The sequence below is a fragment of the Vigna umbellata genome, chromosome 1 (genome assembly GCF_029865625.1).
Source record: "Vigna umbellata cultivar VRB3 chromosome 1, Vumbellata_1.0, whole genome shotgun sequence".
Taxonomy (NCBI): domain Eukaryota; kingdom Viridiplantae; phylum Streptophyta; class Magnoliopsida; order Fabales; family Fabaceae; genus Vigna; species Vigna umbellata.
In genome coordinates, this window is record NC_142165.1 from 80,712,684 (window position 1) to 80,732,207 (window position 19,524).

The 19,524-nt window shown below is 33.2% G+C and overlaps 1 protein-coding gene across 4 annotated transcripts; it reads left to right on the plus strand.

The window, feature by feature from the left end:
• Positions 1–11,854: 11,854 nt before the first annotated feature.
• On the plus strand, positions 11,855–18,835 carry FUT11 (fucosyltransferase 11). 4 transcript variants are annotated; one of them, XM_047325881.2, is made up of 8 exons: positions 11,883–11,898; positions 12,028–12,585; positions 13,345–13,505; positions 13,709–13,950; positions 15,980–16,084; positions 17,386–17,542; positions 17,680–17,907; positions 18,147–18,835. In XM_047325881.2, the coding sequence occupies exons 2-8, from the start codon at positions 12,202–12,204 to the stop codon at positions 18,400–18,402; spliced, it is 1,533 nt and encodes a 510-aa protein (XP_047181837.1). In that variant the 5' UTR covers positions 11,883–11,898; positions 12,028–12,201; the 3' UTR covers positions 18,403–18,835. The 4 variants fall into 4 exon arrangements, with proteins under 4 accessions (XP_087960496.1, XP_047181837.1, XP_047181838.1 ...); XM_088104370.1 differs by having other exon boundaries at positions 11,855–12,585; positions 13,712–13,950; XM_047325882.2 differs by lacking the exon at positions 11,883–11,898 and having other exon boundaries at positions 12,304–12,585; positions 13,345–13,509.
• The last annotated feature ends 689 nt before the right edge of the window (positions 18,836–19,524 follow it).

Genomic DNA, 19,524 nt, shown 5'->3' on the forward strand with positions numbered 1-19,524 from the left:
CAACAAGACTAAGTACCTCACGGGGAATCAAGCACGCATAAGGTCATCCAACACTTCCATGCACATACATTCACCACTTAATAAAATCACATTCATTATATAAACTTTATTTCATACGCTTTCGAAAGTTACTAATACAACAGTAACTAATAAATTTTAATTCATTTCCTTACTACTTTTATCATCCCATTATCATACCATAAATATTTCTATAATACCATAAATATAAAATAAAAAGTATTTTTATTTTATCTAGATCTTACATCTCCATGTAGAGTGTAAATAAGGGAGCGTGAAGGAGATAACATACCAAGAGAAGTTAGGGTAGATCTCCCCTATTTCCATGAAGGAAGATGTTCAAGCTTATTTAGATTGAGAAACGAAAGTGGAATAACTTTTTTGATGTCATCAAGTAAGTGAAGAAAGAAAGTTCTTCCTATCAACCTTAAGCTTCCAAGGGAATGTCCTATATTGGTGGGCTTCCCTAGTGAGAGAGAACTCTAATTTTCCTTAAGTAAACTATTGGGATGACTTGAGAAGTGTCATGAGAAGAAGACACATACCCTCCTACTATCATAGAGAGCTAATGGATAAACTCCAAAGGCTCAAGAAAGAGACATGACTATAGAAGAGTACAGGAAAATAATAGAGCTCTACATGATGAGGGCGAGAATTAGAGAGGAGGAAGAGATAACCATCTCTAGGTTTCTTAGTGGTCTTAATCTTGAGATTAGAGATAGAGTGAAAGTGTTGCCCTACCAAAACTTAAATGACTTGGTACAAATTTGCATAAAGGAAGAACAACAAATCTTGAGAAAAGGTTTGAAAACTCTCCACTCTAACTCTAGTATTAAGAAAGACTACAAGAGGAAGGATAAATAAGTTGAAGAAGAAGAACCCTTTAGGAACCTAGGGAAAGAGAAGAGAGAAGAGAGTGAAAAGGAAAGACCAAGGGTGAGAACATCATCTCACTCACACTAGTGAAATTAAGTGTTTTAAGTGTCATGGTAGAGGTCTCATTTCATCACAAGGCCACACCACAAAGAACGTGATCTCAAGGGGTATTGATGTTTATAGCAGCCCATATGAGGAAAGTGAGAGTGAGAGTGAAAATCTTAGCGCAACCAAGAGAGAATATTGTTAAAATAGAATGACTTAATTTTCAACACCAAGAGGGGGTTGAATTGGTGAAACACAAAAACAATGTTTTCTTTAAATCTTTTTCGCAAAGCCTGGGTTTTTATACTGGTTCGGCCAAGCCTACATCCAGTGTTATTCCACCGCAGGAAGCAAATGCACTATAATGATCAAGGTTTTCACAACAAGGCTTTTATAGAGACCTCCACATCAAAAATATAAAACACCTCTTTAACCCTCTAATCAAAATATAGGCATACAACACACAAAGACTAGTAGCAAGATGTCCCCTCTCCTGCCGTCTTCAACCCTTTGAGAAACCCCTCAAAGTCAAGAACGCAACACGCTCTTCTTCCTGTAATCACAACAGGGAAATCAACCCAATATTCAGTAAATTGTCAACTCTGATCTTTCAGTAAACACCTCTCTGTGCATATTTGATCAGCTCTTTCAAAGTACAACAATCTTGTTCTTCAAGAAATCACAAGAGATGATCACCACGGTCTTCTTCTTTGATTCTTGGAGCTTTTCCACGTTCTGTAAGATATCAATAATCTGTAATGAATATGAAAATGTTAGAATTCACAAAAGTTCTTACAGAATTCAAATTTGCATCTATTTATAGTTTTTCACAATTCTGACGCTCTCAAGTCGACTTAGCTACTAATGCAATTGAATACAACACTTCAGTCAAAGCAGTTAGCAATAATAAATATAGTTATTTGAATGTACAATTAATTCAGTCGAATCACAATAAATGCTTGGTCAACATATTTAAAAATATAGTCGTTATAACATTTATTTCAAGCATTAACAGAATTTCAAAACTGTAACTATTGGAACAATCGGTACTGATATAGAGTCACGCAGCGGAACAAAATATAGATAGCAGAAAGCGTGTAACGATCACAACACAAGTTAAAATAGTCGGTTTCAAAAATTGATTTTCTTATCGAACTTTTATCGAACAGTTGACGTGCTAAGAGTTTAGGGATCAGGAAAATCAACACAGAATTTTTATCCTGGTTCGAATCAAAAGATTCTACGTTCAGTCGTTAATCACTATAAATAGTGATTAACCTTTTTCACTAAATATATAGTTGTACAGATTACAAGATAATGAAATGAGCAAAGAATAGAAAACACCTTCCTTCGACAAACGAACCAGAAGAGTGCAACAAGTAACTTCCTTCGACAAATGAACCGGAAGAGCTTCCTTCGATGCACGAACCGGAAGCATTAGCTCTGCCAACTTGAAGAGAATTGCTCCGACCTTTGACACACAAAGCGCGAGCTTCTCAGAGAGCTTCCCTTAGGCATAAAGCTCTAATACTCTCAATGGAAAAGTTTTTTTCTAAGAGCTGTGAAGACCTCTATTTATAAGCCTAGTTTCGTGCAGGGACAAAAACTGAAAAGACATCTCCCAACTACCATTGATAATCGATTATTTGTGTTCGTTTTGGGGTTTTCAAAATGTGATAATCGATTATCCTGAGCAATAATCGATTATTCCAGAGACTTGGACAGTATTAAATGAAACACTGATAATCGATTATTCTGTGTAATAATCGATTATTTGCGCGAGCAACTCTCTTCTAAATTGGCTCGTGATAATCGATTATTCTTTTTAATAATCGATTATTTGCGCAATGACTCACTAAATATGAAAAATTCTAACAATTTTTACATCATTACAATTTATCCTATACATTTGTTTATACAAAATGCGTTTAACAAAGATGCATTTAGAGTCTTCAATTCTTCAACTTTTATCATCATCAAAACTTTACAGTAGCTTTCAAGATACCAATGCTCCTCATTGGTAACAAACAAACTTAGTCGAATGCAAGTTGCATGTAATCGACTATACAAAAATTCTCACAGCAAACTTTGAAAAAGTTTGTGCAAAGCCACGAATTTTAACCGACTCACTTCATAATGAAGTCGACTTAAAACTATTGTTTTGCAACATATTATAAGTTCAACAAAAGTGCTTGTGATTTTCCTTTTCGAAAACATATGTCATGCATTCACAGATAAGATCTCATGTAAAACACAGTGAATTACAACAATGACAGAATCAACACAAACATGTTCTCAAATAATCATAAACATGAAAGTAATGAACATGTAACACATAAACACATGTGTTATTAATTATGTATTGTCATCATAAAAAACCAGAAACTCTAAGATTGTAGGTTCAGCTAAACTAGTGCTCCCCCTATCAACAATCTCAACAAATATGTTCATCCTTGTGAAGAAGAACTTATTATGATAAGAAGAGCTCTCCACAATCGACCTAGTTCTCAAGAACTAACACAAAAAGAGAACATTTTTCACACTGTTTAGACAAGATTGTTTATAAGACAAGATTGTCTAACAATTTCATGTTTTGAAGTTTAACAAACAATGATAAATAAAATGAGTATTTGACAGAGAATAATCTCTGTAAAAATAATATCATACAAAAAAAGGTGTTACAACATCTGAAAGAACAAAGAAAAAGTTTCAGTAAATACACGAGGACCAAACAATCTTATTAATAGTAGACACACTATTAAACGATGTATTACTATGAAAAGGTCAATGCATGATAAACGCGCTGTCAAATGATGTTTTAGTAAATGCACTATCATGGGCACTAAATGCATCATTAAAATATATCCTTGCTAAAAGCAGTTTTGTACCCATCTAAATAATGAAACATATTCTACATAATGTTTTTGGTAAACGCACTAAAGCTGTAAACAACACTCCAAAAATAATATGTTGAAAAACACCTTCTGAAACGCGCTCTCATACTAAACGAAGATGTTATTTTCATCCAACGATGAAATCCCTATAAATCATACTAGGTATCTTGTCAAAAGTACTTAAACGAATTACAAAGTTGTTTTGAAATGGCAATGTCAAGCATTAAATGGACAAAGTTTCAAACAACAAAAGTTATGATAAAAAGGATATATATGTCAGCATGTATTTCTACTCTACTTGTGTATATGCCTATTATAAGTATCCACCTGCTCCATCTAGAACAAGTCAGGAGTGGACGTTTAAAACAAAGGAGACATTCATGAAATGTTCTCTCTATCAAAAGTCGTGCTGAGAAGATCGTACAACCAGCTTTGGATAAAGTACTACAAAAAAACATGCCTATTCTGACACGTTAACTTTAACCTATGGTTATTACCTACGGAAAGGCTACGAGGATTTGAAGCTTAAAAACAAGCATTGTCTAATAGATCTTTTCCATGAATCTTTGGAAAGAAGAATAAGAAGGATAAGCACACGAGCCACGTGAAAGACAAAAGAAAAGCTCATACTCGTGAAAGAAACATAAAAACGCTGAGAATATACTTACAAGCTTTATAAAGTCACAAGCTTACATTTGTAAGAAGAGAGAAAATCCTACAAGGTCTATTAGATTGAGTTGTATTATAAACACATCCTTTCTGTGAGATTCCTCGTCTAAGATTTGTAAACAATCTGATTGAGTGTACATTTTAAAGAGAATTCAAACACTTGGTGATTAACTCAGTTGAGTTAAACACCTATTTGACAAAGTAACGTGTCACCAGGATTGTCTAGTGGGATCCAAGAGTGGGTGAAACTCCACTAGGAAGCGTATCAAGTAGATACCAAGATTGTCTAGTGAAAATTAGAGTGAGTGAAACTCGACCAATCATCATATCAAGCAGATATCAGGATTGTCTAGTGAAAATCAAAAGTTGGTGAAACTCAGACTAGTTAACGTAACGAGTGTTACAAAGAGTGACTAGGACTACCAAAAGTGGTTTAGAATACTCAACTAGTTAACATAACAGGTGTTACCAAGCATAGAGGAAACCGATCGATCACGATCATAATTAACTAATCTTCTAGTTAATCTATAAAATCAATATTAAACAGAATTGGATTATGATTAGGCTGACCTTAATCAAAAGTTCATGGAGAAAACTATAAATACATTTCAAAGGTAAACTTATTGAGACTCTTATTATGCATTTATTACAACATTGATTGCTTAAACAATGGAATCTGAACTTACTTTAGCATCCAAGTATCTTTAGCATGTATTTCCGATCGAGTAGAAAATAGCCTACTTGAACAAAAAAAAATTTATAATATTGGGACATGTGATCAGAAAATTGTTTTAAGTGAACATTCAACTCTATATCCAAAACAATTTATTTTAATATTTAATTTTTTTGTAATTACATGTAAATTTAGTTTTATATTTTGTTATTCTTAGTTAACAATATCATATATTAATTAGCATATCTACCAATATCATACTAGAATTAATATTAAAACAATTATATGTTATAACTTCATTTCTTAAAAATGGTTACTCTGAATATTAACTTTTTATGTTTTATTAAATATTAGGCATTAAAAATGCTGACATTTTCTTGAAGATATCAAGTTGAATAAGAAAGAGATACGAAAAACTCATTTAACCTAAAATGTAGAAAAAATAATTCCCACGTCCACATAGAAAATCTGAATAGAGTAGTTACAGCGCAGCTTTAAGGTAGCAAATTCCAAATTTTATAGGTGAAATACTAATACTATAATAATAACTCCCAAACACACTGAACTGCTCCACTACCTACCTTAACATGTTTATCATGGTGTTCGCAGTTCTTCAGTTACCATCTCCCAAAATATAAAATTGTTGAAAGAAGAACAGGTTGAGAGAAATAATGCATCATTAAGATAACATTTCAATTTTCATCATCAAAATATAGAAGCTAAGAATTACTAAAGGAACTTTCACTCCTATGATGATGACAACGATAATTTTATTAATTATTACTTATCATTGTCTTAGTGTATTCTTTGTTCCTTACTTCAAACCAAAGCAAAGAGGAACAGACAAATCATGTATATAAATTTTAAGAATTATCTTTATTACAGAATCTCATTCTTAATATCTTCTTTCCTAATTAGTTAAGGAATCTCTATTTAAAAGTAGTTTTTTACAAATATGGAAATATACAACAGACAATGGGGACAAAAAAAATGCTCTCTAGAAAAAGTACTACGAATAATATACAACTTAAATGGGAGGATAATGAGATAAAACTCTCTTTTTTATTAGTAGATAACACTATGAAATTGCATTTAAGTTTAATGGTTATATATGGAAATTAAAAAAATTGAATCAATTAAAAACAATCATTGGTACAATTTTTAAAATAATCATACAAAAATCAATAAATTTTAGTGATGTAACGAGTCACCTAACCCAACCTGCCTTGGCTCACCACAGGTTGATTATTTAGTGAATTAATCCAACCCACCTCATTTATTAGCAAACTAAAAAAAGGGTGTTGCTCCCTCTACCACCACAGCCTTCTTCTCACACCTCCACAATTTATTTATTTTCCACAAATGTCCTTAAATTATTTTTTTTTTACTTTTACCTTTAACTTTTTATATTTTTAATTAAAAACCCTATTTCTTTATTCTCATTTTCCAGCGGCGCAGAGCACACCCCCTCCCCTCCCTCTCTTCTCCTTCTCTTTCCTCAATTTCGTCACCCCCCCCCTCCCCTCTTCTCCTTCTCTTTCAGCAAAAAAATTGTTAAAAAGGAAAAATACACTACAAAAAAAATATTATTTAATGGAGGTTATTTTGTGGAGGTTATAAAAACCCTCCATAAATAAACATTATTTAAAATTATTACAATGAGTTGTCTGATTGCTAGTAATTGTAGGGGTTTTAGTTTTTCTTTTAAGAGGTTTATAACCTCCTTAATTAAAAATTTAAACTTTCCCACTTAACATCATATTTTCCAAAAAAATTCCCCCTTTTTTTTCCTTTTTCCTAAAACCTAAGCGGGAGTTTAACTTATTCACCAAATCCTTGCTCCCAACTTTCATCTGACTCTTGCTCCAAAATATCTCTTCCTATTTCCCCCCAAATCTCAATCCCTAATTTTCACTTTAGTTTCTTCCAAAGTTTAGCAACTTTCCTTCCACTCATAGCAACTCATATTTTGTTCTGTGTAGTCGTCGTCTAGGTTGAGCAAAGTGTGGTCGCCGGCCAGGTTCAGCAAAGTGTGGTTGTCAAGCCAGGTGCGGAAGCCAGCTCACGGACAGGTTTAATTCTTCAACCTAGTATTTTTTTGAACCCTCTTTTTTCCCCGACATCGATGATGTACTAGAAGGTTCTTGCTTTCAATTTATAGACATTCCTTTTGATTTGAAATTGTTGTTGATAATTGTCTGGTGTGTGCTCTATTCGGTCAATGAAAGGAAAATTTTTAAAGAGTTGTTTTAAGTAGATGAATGAATCATTTTAGGGATTATTCTCTAACAAAATTTATATATTGTTTAGGGTTAATATACGTCTGAATTGGAAATTAACTATTGATCATTTGTTTGGTTGGCTAGTGACTTTGTTTTGATGTTATATGCAATGGGAAAATAAATAAGTATGTTTAGTGCTATCAAATTAATAAGTATGAACGTACCTGTGCTGATCATTCAGTTGTTCAATCTTGCCAGCCATTAAAGGTATAATTGTGATTTTAATTTTTAACAGAGTTGTTGACTTCATTTGTAAATATAGATGTTTTCTTCCTTTTGTTGTCCAACACGTCTTTCACCATCATGGACAACATGGCAGCCTGTGAGGACAATTGTCCTGTTCCCTTATCTAATTACAACTTTGATCAAACTCCCTTTACCTACAGTTCATAAAATTGGAATCTCTCTTTCTTTTATAATTGTTCCAGAGAACCATTGTTTTTTATTTATATTTATTTGCTATTTGAAAATTTTGTGCTTTAAAATTTGGAATCTCTCTTTCTTTTATTATTGTTCCAGAGAACCATTGTTTTTTACTCTATATTTATTTGCTATTTGAAAATTTTGTGCTTTCACTTGGCTTATGATTCGCTAATATAAATTGTAATGCTTGAATTCTTGTGTTGTTGTACTGTGATATAATGTGGTATGTTGTTCATTTAATTGGAGCCATATAATTTTATATTCCTGTTAGGTGCTTTAAGTATGGTGATGATTGTATTGGTTGTTGCCTGGGGGTATTGAAACTTGGTTATTGAAAAAATATAATGGAATAGTAAGGAAAAGTTGGTGTTTTAGTGCATATAAAATTAGTTCTCTTATATTGTTTTAAAAAAAAAATTAGGCATGAATAAGTCTTGGAGCAGTGGCATATTTATGTTGGTCAAAATGATTGAATACATAAGTTGTTGAATCTAACGCATGGTATAGAAAGAACTCAATGGGCTCATTTTGTTACTTATCGTCTAAAACCAGAAACACTGGTATAAATTTCATTATTTTGAATGGTGTGAATTGTTTGTGTACTTAATTTATTTTATTGGTATATTAACTTACAATTGTTTCTCTCATAGGAGATGTGTAAAAAAAATAGAGAAAATCGCAACAAGCAACTAACTCCTCATACAGGTGGTTCTAAACCTTTCTCAAGAAAAAGGCATGAGATGGTAGGGATATTAGTAAACATGACAGTTTTTACTATTTTTTAAAGTTTACTATTTATTTTAATTTCTTCTTTTTTATTTAGTTTATGGAAACTGGACAACTGCCTAGTCGTGGAAAACTATACATTGAAACTCATAAAAGAAAGGATGGATCATTTGTAAATGACGCAGCAAAAGATATAGCGGTTAGTTCTATTATAATATTAATTTTCAAATATGTTTTTTTAATATTTAGACTTTTAATTATAAATTGTTATATGCCTATAGGAACAAATTGAAGTGGGTTTGACTCAAAGTACTACCAATGAATCAGAGGTTTCTCCTAATGATGTTGTTGGTAAAGTGTTAGGCCCAGAGCATTCTGGGAGAGTACGATGTATGGGTTTGGGAGCAGCTCCTACTAATGCATTTAGGAATACAAGACTTCGACTTTCAGATTTAAGTCTTGCTTCATCTACCACTGTCCCATCATCATCATCTTCTAATCAGTGGCAACAAAAGTATAACAATTTAGAATCAGCATTTAAAGCATACATGATAATGAAGGAAGGAAAGATTCCTGATGAATTGATCTCATTCTTTGATCGTCAACCTCAAGTAAGTTACTAAATATAGTTGAAGTATTGTGCCTAATATACTTTAATTATAAGCATTCTTTATTATTAATATTTTTGTTTTATCATTTTAGGAAGGTGGTGATGCAAATGAGCCCGAGTCTCCTTTGGATACGATAGGATCATCTGGTGCTAGCAACATTTAGGGAGTTTATGATGTCCTTTAGGATGAAACTATATTTAGCCTATGGATTTTGATTAATTATGAATTTAGTTGTAATTACGATTCAATTTAACTTACTTTATATAGCATGGTGTTTTTGATAATTGAATGTTTTAATGATATATAATTCAAGACTTTGGTAAAAGAAGTTTGTCATGCTTGTTTGTCTTTATTATAGTATTTGAATTTTGTTACAAATAAATATTGTTGACAAAACTATAAGCATCTTAATGGTGATATATGTAATATAAGCAAAATAAAGTTGTAAACTCACAACCTAAATAGTACAAATGAGGCGACTTAAAACATGTAAATTATAATTGTCAAATTGAATATGGTATTAATCCAAAAAGGTTTGAGAAAAACGAGGTTGATCTTTACAGTAAAATAGTTGAAAATAAAAGAGGTTTCAAACCTCTACAAAATAATAGTCAGTAATAGAAGAGGTTAAAACCCTCAACAAAAAGACCTCTGCAATATAAAATGGATACCAGAGGTCATTGAAAACCCCCGCAAATTAATAGCGACGACTCTAATTGCGGGGGTTTGAAAAACCCCTGGAAATTAATTTGTGGAGGGTAAAAACCTCCGCAAAATGGAAAATAAACCTCCACTAAATAACCGTTTTTTTGTAGTGATAATGTGGAATTTGAAACAGAGAAAAAGATAGAGATACAACATGATTTTGTTCCTTAACGAAATTCTTAAACCAGCATTTCACATTATCATCTTCATTCAACGATCATTACTTAAGAAAGACATCAGAAAAAAATAATGAACTTGAGAAGTAATAGAATGAAACTATTGGAAAACAAACATTAAAATCTACCTTGGCAAATTGAAACCTTTGGGCTACCACCTCCACTTTGTGTAATACAAATCACGTCTTCCATTCTCCGAACATTGAAAACCTTCGTCCAGAAAGCTGTAATCTTTTGAACGATACAAAGGGTAGTTCTCATCCCAAACCCATTCTCCATCAAACAAATCACACCCTCCACCCTCACCTCCAATAAACTCAACTCTGTGTTTCCCAATTTTTATCCACAACCAATAAAAACTGTGATTGTTCCAAAATGGATGTGGAAATCCTTAAAGCCAAAATGGATGTGAAAGAAATGTGTGTGTTGTGAAAGAAAGGAAATAAAGAACCCTTAAGACCAAAACGGATGTGGAAATTCGTTCGGCTTTCAACGTACATGAATATCCGTTGACGAATTTCATTTATTTTTTTAACGTTTTAATTACGGTAATTTAATTTTTACTCAAGGACAATTGTGGAATGAGACAGTATAAGAAGAAATTTGTGGTGGCGTAGGGATCAACGCTCCTAAAAAAATTCAAACCCGATCCGGCCCAGCACGGATTGGTGAGTTAAACGGGTTGATTCACTTAATTACAAGTTTTTTTTTAAATCCAAAAAAATTACAATTTTTGTAATTCAAACTTAAATAATTTCACTCTAAAATGATGATAAACTCCAAAGACAATTCAAAATAAAATAAAAATTAACATACTAATCTAAAAGCAAACTCAAAAAGCAAATAAATAAGTTTATAATATTGATAATTTTTGTGTCATTTATCCATTTATAAGATTAGAGTCTTTAACGAATAAATTTATAATATTTTTCTCTCTTTGAAACATCTTTTGCTTTATTTTCATTTATAATACAATAAAAAAAATGTTAACTAATAATATTAAAACACAAAATAATAAATAATCAAATTAAACTATGTGGGATAGTGAGCCAACCCCCGACTTACATTGGGTTCAACCCGGGTGAGCTGGGTTGAAAATTGGCTCGTATAAAAAAAATTCATTTTTTTAAAACTCAACTCGGCTCAAACTTATGGTGGACAGGGTTGGTCCACGAGTTTTAACCTATTTTGACAGTACTAATAAATCTATTAGTTATGTATGAAAAATAGTTCCATCATTAGTCTAATTGCTATGAAAAACAAAATTAAGTTATCTTAAGAATAATCCCCTATATTAGATGGGTCAAAATAGTTATGAATAAAAAAAATAGTTTAGACAATTGGAGATTAATTCAACATTAATTATCATTTTAATCTCATTAGTTATTTTAATTTTGTCTCAATATTAATACGTAGTCCTAAATTAATTTAAAATAATACAACTTTGTGCCAGGACTAAATGGAATTAGCACTATAGTCAATGTTATTATAATAAAATTACTGTCTCTAATTTCTATCATAATTTAAAATGAATTTGGACTTAGGAGAACACCTTAGATTGATTTAAAAAAGAAAGAACTAAATTAAATCACTTTCGAAAGATAAGAGGAAATAAATAAACAAATAATAGGAAAAAAAAGGCCATTAAGCCCAAAATTATTGATGATAAAAACCGGGTAACGCACAAGTGGAAGCCCAAAAATAAATTATAGACGGAGTACCGTTAACAAAAGCCGTTTGTTCATAGTCAAAAATTTAGTAGCAGTATTTTAGGAGGCCTTTGTTGTCGTGTTTTTTCAGGTTCTTTTGTTTTTCCGTTTGATCGTTGGTTCCACTCAGTTTCACCATAACCCGTGGACTTTGAAAATTGAAAATTCTATAGCCACTTCCGCGACTGACTCAAACGCTGCATTTTCTTTTTTCTTTCAGGGAACCATCCACCCATAACAACAAAATAACAACAGCAAGCTGTGTTTTTTTTTATCATTCTTTTTCTTTAAACAAGCACCCCCATCATGGAATCGTGCTCATAACGCCAAAATTTTTCGTTTCCCTTTCATTTTTAGTTTCTTTTGCGGAATTGGCAGTTGGGGGCGCAATTGAATGATGGGTCTGTTGACGAATCTTCGAGGCTCGAGAACAGATGGTGCCCAACAAGATAGCTTACCCGTTTTGGCTCCGGGTGGCAACCCAAAGAAGAAATGGAGCAATCTAATGCCTCTTGTTGTTGCCCTTGTGGTCATCGCGGAGATCGCGTTTCTGGGTAGGTTGGATATGGCCAAAAACGCCGCCATGGTTGACTCCCTCGCTGACTTCTTCTACCGCTCTCGAGCGGTTGTTGAAGGTGATGATTTGGGGTTGGGTTCGGTGGCTTCTGATCGGAATTCTGAATCGGATAGTTGTGAGGAATGGTTGGAGAGGGAGGATGCTGTCACGTATTCGAGGGACTTTTCTAAAGAGCCTGTTTTTGTTTCTGGAGCTGACCAGGTTTGGTTAATTCTGTTTCTATTCTTCTCTTTTTTATTGTATGGCCCCCTCTCCCCTTTTTTTAATTAAAAGTATAGTTAGTTTAAGCATCTTCTGGTAGATTTTTTTTTGGGGTTCTGGAGCTTTGGACTTTTAGTTGATTCTCACTAGGTTGGTATTTAGCTCAAAAGGAGGAGATATTGGTGTTGGAGGAAAAAGATGATAGAAAATTGGTTAAAGTGGTTTGAATATGTGCATAGAAGGCCATTAGAGCTTTGATCAAGAGATTAGATTACATATTAGTCTCGTGAATGAGGGGAGGAAAAGACCAAGAAGGAAGTTGTTAACTCTGAAAATTTGATCTTTATCCGAGTTGAATGATGTTTGGTGACCAGGTAGCCGACCTCACCTTGTGCGAAAAGGCCTTATGTTCTTGCTGTAGTAGTGGATGTATGTCATCTAGCATGGTCAGGGATGAAGACATGGTCACATTGTTCTTGAGTGTGGCGTTGAAGAATTACTGTTTTCTGTTATTTTGGTCTTTACGAGGGGGTTTGTTTCCTCTCGTACTAGTTGTTGAATAACAGGATCCTCTGGCTGATTGTGGTGGATATTTCTCTCTTTAACAACACCTTATCTTGTTATTCAATCCAAATCTCTTTGTTGGCATGTTTGCTTGATGCTGATAATAGGTCAATATGTAATTCATGAGCTCCTTATAATTACGAAGTCCCAGATATTGTTCATGTTGATCTTAAATTGTGGTTCATTCAAATGCAGGAGTGGAAGTCGTGTTCGGTTGGATGTAAATTTGGGTTTAGTGGGGATAAGAAGCCAGATGCCGCATTTGGGTTACCTCAACCAAGTGGAACAGCTAGCGTTCTGCGATCAATGGAATCAGCAGAATACTATGCTGAGAACAATATTGCCATGGCAAGACGGTGGGTAAGCACTGTTGTAAAGTGTTATTTCATTAGATGGCTACATTTCTTTGCATGTGATATCATTGCAATTCTAGCTACTGTCTTTACTTTTGTTCATTGAAAATTTTCTTTCGTTTTGTTCTTTGCTAAAGTGGACAGAGTAAGCCATTTTTTTCAGATGTTAATAACTAAACTAATATTACAATGTCTTTGTGTACTAGAAGGGGATATAACATTGTAATGACAACCAGTCTATCTTCGGATGTTCCTGTTGGATATTTTTCATGGGCTGAGTATGATATGATGGCCCCAGTGCAGCCGAAAACTGAAGCTGCTCTTGCAGCTGCTTTCATTTCCAATTGTGGTGCTCGAAATTTCCGGTTGCAAGCTCTTGAGGCCCTTGAAAAATCAAACATCAAGATTGATTCTTATGGTGGTTGTCACAGGAACCGTGATGGAAGAGGTACATTATAATTTTTTTTATAGATTCAACTTCAATATTTATTAGTGATCTTTTATCTGTGTAAATATTATTATAGATGCTTTCTAGTTGGAATTGTATTTGCAGAGCTGACCTTGTGTGGTGCTTTTTCTACCTTTTAGAAGATGACTTCTGAAATTGCACTTTGTTTTGTACATTGATGCTCGCTTCTTATTTTTCTCTGAAAAAGAACGAGAAAGCAATTTAATTGCAGAATTTAGACACTAAACGATGGAAAAATGTCTGCAATGTGCCTGCAAATGCTTCTGTGTTTCTAGGGAGAACTTTTTTTTCTTTTGGTCAAAAACTTTTCTAATTTTCGTTGAACCTGATAGCATTGTCTGAGCACTTGTATTTCTAATTTTCTTTTATATTTTTACAAGGGACAAACTTAGGTTCCGAACTTTAGGCACTTTTAGTGTTGTTATCCAATTAAAATTGCAGTTTGATCTTCATATCTCACATAATAAAGGTTAGATGCCTAGAATATCCATTCCATCACAGACGAATAGCCACCATAATGAGGGAACCTTATAGAAATGTCTTTGACCTGAGAAACCATTATGATTAGGGAAACTTTCGCCGTAGCATTTGAGCTTGAAGGGCTTCCAATATTGTTGGTGGAATTTTGCACTAATTTTTGTAATGATAGCTTGATCTCCTCCATCGTAGCTTCCTGGGCATTATTCCTAGCTTCCATTGTTTTTTGGGAGTTTTATCACTGTCGCAACCTGCGAATATCCTTTGCGTTGGTACGAATTTCAGCTTGCATTTCCTTCATTCTTGTATTTTCTGCCATGGAACTCAATGAAAGCACCAATGTAATAGTACTATAAGAAAGTTCAAGAAAAAGAAGAAAGCAGGAACAACAAGAAGTCAGCCACCTTAGTTTGGGCTGAAATGATGAGCTCGGCCAAGTTTTATGGTGCTTGACTAGGATGTAATTAAGCTCAGCCAGGCTTAGTTGAGCTTGGCAATGGTGTTGTGGAGCTCGTCAATGGCGTTAGGGAGCTCGACTAGAAGCAGTTGAGCTTGGCAAGTGTCATTCCTGACATCAAGTGGCAATAGGCATTTCAGAGGGAAGGTTTCTGAGAAGAAAGGGATACAGAGAGACAAAGGGATAATTATAACATTCTTCCCCTTTGTCATGTGATCTATTGTGCACCACTATCTTTTTTATTCCTTCTGACACGTGCCCCTCCTGCTCAACAAACTCCCTCTCCACTATAACGTCCTCATTTGCACATGTTACAGCCTCTAATTTCAAAATGCATCACTATTTGTCTAAAAGCATTATCTAATGTTTTAGAAAGCACTATCTAAACCGCTTTGAGGATATTATGCATTTTTAAATTAGAGGGTTGAAAATGAAAAAAAAAAGAAATTAAAAAAAAAAATTGAGGTAGATTTTGTGGATTTATTAAGGATTATATTTTATTTAGGAGTATTTTTGGCATGTAACTTTTTCGCTTGTCTTTCAAAAGGGTCTTGCTCTAAACATGAATTCAGTTCAGGGTTTTCAGTAATACTATCAGTTTGTTCTCCAACTTCTCTACCCTATTTCCAATTATCTCCTTTCTCACTTTTTGTTCCTTGTGACACTGAAGAGTAGTTTTTCTTAATGAATCTTCCCATAGAAAGGAGGGAGGAGTGTGAAACATGGAAGTGTTCTATCTTTATCTCGCACTTATTTATTAGTTTAAAATGCATTTTGAAGGAATTGGATTTTAGTTTGCTGCACATGATCAGGAAGGGGAAACATACAAAATTATGCTTGAAGCTAGATATGTTGTTGCACATATACAAATTATGTTCACAACTCAACATTGTGAATCTCAATTATATTTGTTATGTAAAATCCAAGAACGGTTTGATTGATATATGACTAATTGATTTTAAAGTTTAAGGAAATTACTCCTCTGCTTGAGTCAATGACTTCCGACGTTCCAAAGATTATGTGATGCTGTTGTTATTTGTTAATGATTATGGTTATTATCTTATTCTATTGCAGTGAACAAAGTGGAAGCCCTGAAGCACTACAAATTTAGCTTAGCGTTTGAAAATTCGAATGAGGAAGATTATGTAACTGAAAAATTCTTCCAATCCCTTGTTGCTGGTATGGATATGTATATATTGTATCTCTGTTCTCTTGCCTTTCTATATATACAAAACATTTATTAATAACACTAGTTCATGGGCTACACAAACATTTTAGTTTGGCTCTTACATCCCATCTGATTTTCTTTTTACATCTACAATTTTCTGTTGAAATAGAATTGAATGCTCAATTTTGAGTAAGTTCAGCAAAATTAAGGACGATAAAAAGTTCACAACTAAATTCAGGAAAATATTTCTTGAACATAAAATTTAGACAACAAATCATTGTTCCTTTGGTTTTATGCCGATTTTTAGAGATGTATTTATATGGAAAAGATAAAGTTAAAAAAACTTATACTGTCAATTTTTTATAATCAAATAATGAAATTCTTAAATTTATTGATCAACTAGTCCTTTTTACGGTTGTAGGCTGGTGTAGACATTCTTTAGTTGCAATCAATCATCTTAACTCTTACATAATGCTCTTTGAAATTTTCACACTTGAATATGATCCTCTATCAATGTCTTGAGTTCATTGCTTCAAACTAATTGCCAACGATACTGGTATTTCAATCTGCTTCAGGTATCCAATACATAGTTGGTACCAATATACTGATACTATGTATTTATGATTTCAAGCCTTTAAAAAATTACAAAAACTTAATAGAAATTCATACAAGACATAGATGCAATTATAATATTTATAATATAGGAACATTGAAGCTTTGTCCCTTGACGGATTTAAGAAGGGAAGATGTATTCTATTTCTGTTTTTGGACAATAGAGAGTGATTTATGATAACAAAGGTTTATAATTTTTATTCTTTTAGTAATTTCCTAGAAGTGTGTTTTTAAAATGGATTTGCAGAATTGCAATTATATATTTTATGAACTTTTATATATCTTTAGATATACATAATGTATTGATGTAGTGTATGAGATACACATTGTGTCTGTGTGCATCATAAACTGGCAATATACTCAGCATTTGTGAATGAACATTGAAATGATGAACCGAACTTAAAATAGTGTGCAAGGTACACTTGGTGATAGTGTACTGTTGGCATAAATTCAAGAAATATACTGAGTGAAGTGGAAATTTACAAAAATTTCCTGAAAGACAATTTTTTCTCTAACACGTGATAATATATTAATGTGCAACCAAGTCATATTCTTGTATTCTGGGATGCTTCAACATGAAAAATGCATTTCCATATAAACTTAACGGAATGGGGTCTGGTTTCTCAAATTTTGCACAATTGAGATATCAGAAGAATACACTTATAATGCTGGTTGTGGATATTAATCTATGTTATTGTAGGAACTGTCCCTGTGGTTGTTGGTGCTCCAAATATTCAGGACTTTGCTCCTTCTCCTGGTTCAATTTTACATATTAAAGAGATAGAGGATGTTGAGTCTGTTGCAAAGACCATGAGATATCTAGCAGAAAATCCCGAAGCATATAATCAATCATTGAGGTAAATTAAATGCTGAAGAGAAAGAAGTTGTTTGAGTAATTTCCATTTATCTGGCTTAAAAATGTGAATGGATTTTGTGTTGTTATTCTTTATTTTTTTATCACTAGGATGCATCCTGAATTATTTTACTAATATAGGTGGAAGTATGAGGGCCCATCTGATTCCTTCAAGGCCCTTGTGGATATGGCAGCTGTGCATTCATCGTGCCGCCTTTGCATTCACTTGGCCACAGTGAGTAGAGAGAAGGAAGAAAATAATCCAAGCTTTAAGAGACGTCCTTGCAAGTGCACTAGAGGGCCAGAAACTGTATATCATATCTATGTCAGAGAAAGGGGAAGGTTTGAGATGGAGTCCGTTTACCTGAGGTATCTATTAACTTTGATTAGTAAGTTTTACTTTAGTCTACAGTCATCGGCTATGATAATTCTTTCCCATCCAACTTCATGGCATTGGCATCTCTCTTGGTTACTGGGCAGAGAATAAAAGCTGCCAAAGAGAAAGAATATCTTTTGATTCTGTTTCATCAGACTCAGACCATCTGTGACTATTACCATTATGGCTCTTGAAATAGCTGACAATTCATGATTTTAATTCCAAACGGCAGGTCTAGCAATTTAACTCTGAATGCTGTGAAGGCTGCTGTTGTTTTGAAGTTCACATCCCTGAATCTTGTGCCTGTATGGAAGACTGAAAGGCCTGAAGTTATAAGAGGGGGGAGTGATTTAAAACTCTACAAAATATACCCAGTTGGCTTGACACAGAGACAAGCTCTTTATACCTTCAGCTTCAAAGGTGATGCTGATTTCAGGAGTCACTTAGAGAACAATCCTTGTGCCAAGTTTGAAGTCATTTTTGTGTAGCATGCGCTAAATGGTATCTCTGCTCTACCTGAATTAGCTTCACTTAGCTGAGCACTAGCTAGAGTTTTAGGAATGAGTATGGCAGTGAATATGGCATGGCTTTATTTATGCCTAGTTTCTTGGCCAACTCATTGATGTTTTTTATATGAGAAAGACATCACACTTTAATTTTAAAGTCGTTTCTGTAGAAGTGCAAATCCATATTTAATGCTTAGTTTTAGTGCTCTTATCTGATCATCTAGAAGTCACAGTTCTTGTATATTGTGAGTGAAAAACTGAAAATCTAGTAGAAGCACCAGATGTTTCACTCAAGACACATTATGACTTCATGTTGTTTTTATGATCTCGAGCTTTTTTAGTGTCTAGAAATTTTGAACATAAATAACTGGAGGAGTTATTAACCTTAATTCTTCATCTTATTCATTTTGTTCTAGAGTTGTGAAATCATATTTTACTAACATCCATTACTTGTTTGGTCTTTCTGTGAAATCATATATAAAGATTTTATAATTAAATAACGTGATTAATTCATTTAGTCTATTGAATTATATTCATTTGGTGATCATTGTAACAATTCAGTGATATATAGCTTTATCTTGAGTATAGTTTCTGGGTGTGTGGCCATACATTTTCATAACAAATAACAAAAATGGTATGATATGGTGGATTTCAGGGTAGCTACAGCTAAAACTAAATTTAACATGATTAAAAGAGGGGAAGCAAAGTCCAAAGCTATCTGCGGTACATATTTCTCTCACTCTAATGATCAAAGAGAGATATTGGATGTGGAAACTTTTACCCCGAAAAAACCCATTTTCCAAAGAATTGCAAGAACTAAGCTCTTTCAAATTATTTACAGAATCTGACATTTTTAAAACAGGTCATATTTGAAACCTAATTCTATTTTATTTTTTTAATAACATTTGATAAAAATAAGTAAATTTTATTTATATCAAATTGTTAAAATAAAATAGAGAGACATAGGCAGAATCTCTTAATTTGTATAAAGCACATAATGTTATGTATTTATACATAGGAAAATACAAAGAAATACAACCTAAATCTCTTAAATCTAACATTTATCTTCAAGTTGATGTATATAAATTGTATGTACCAAATTTG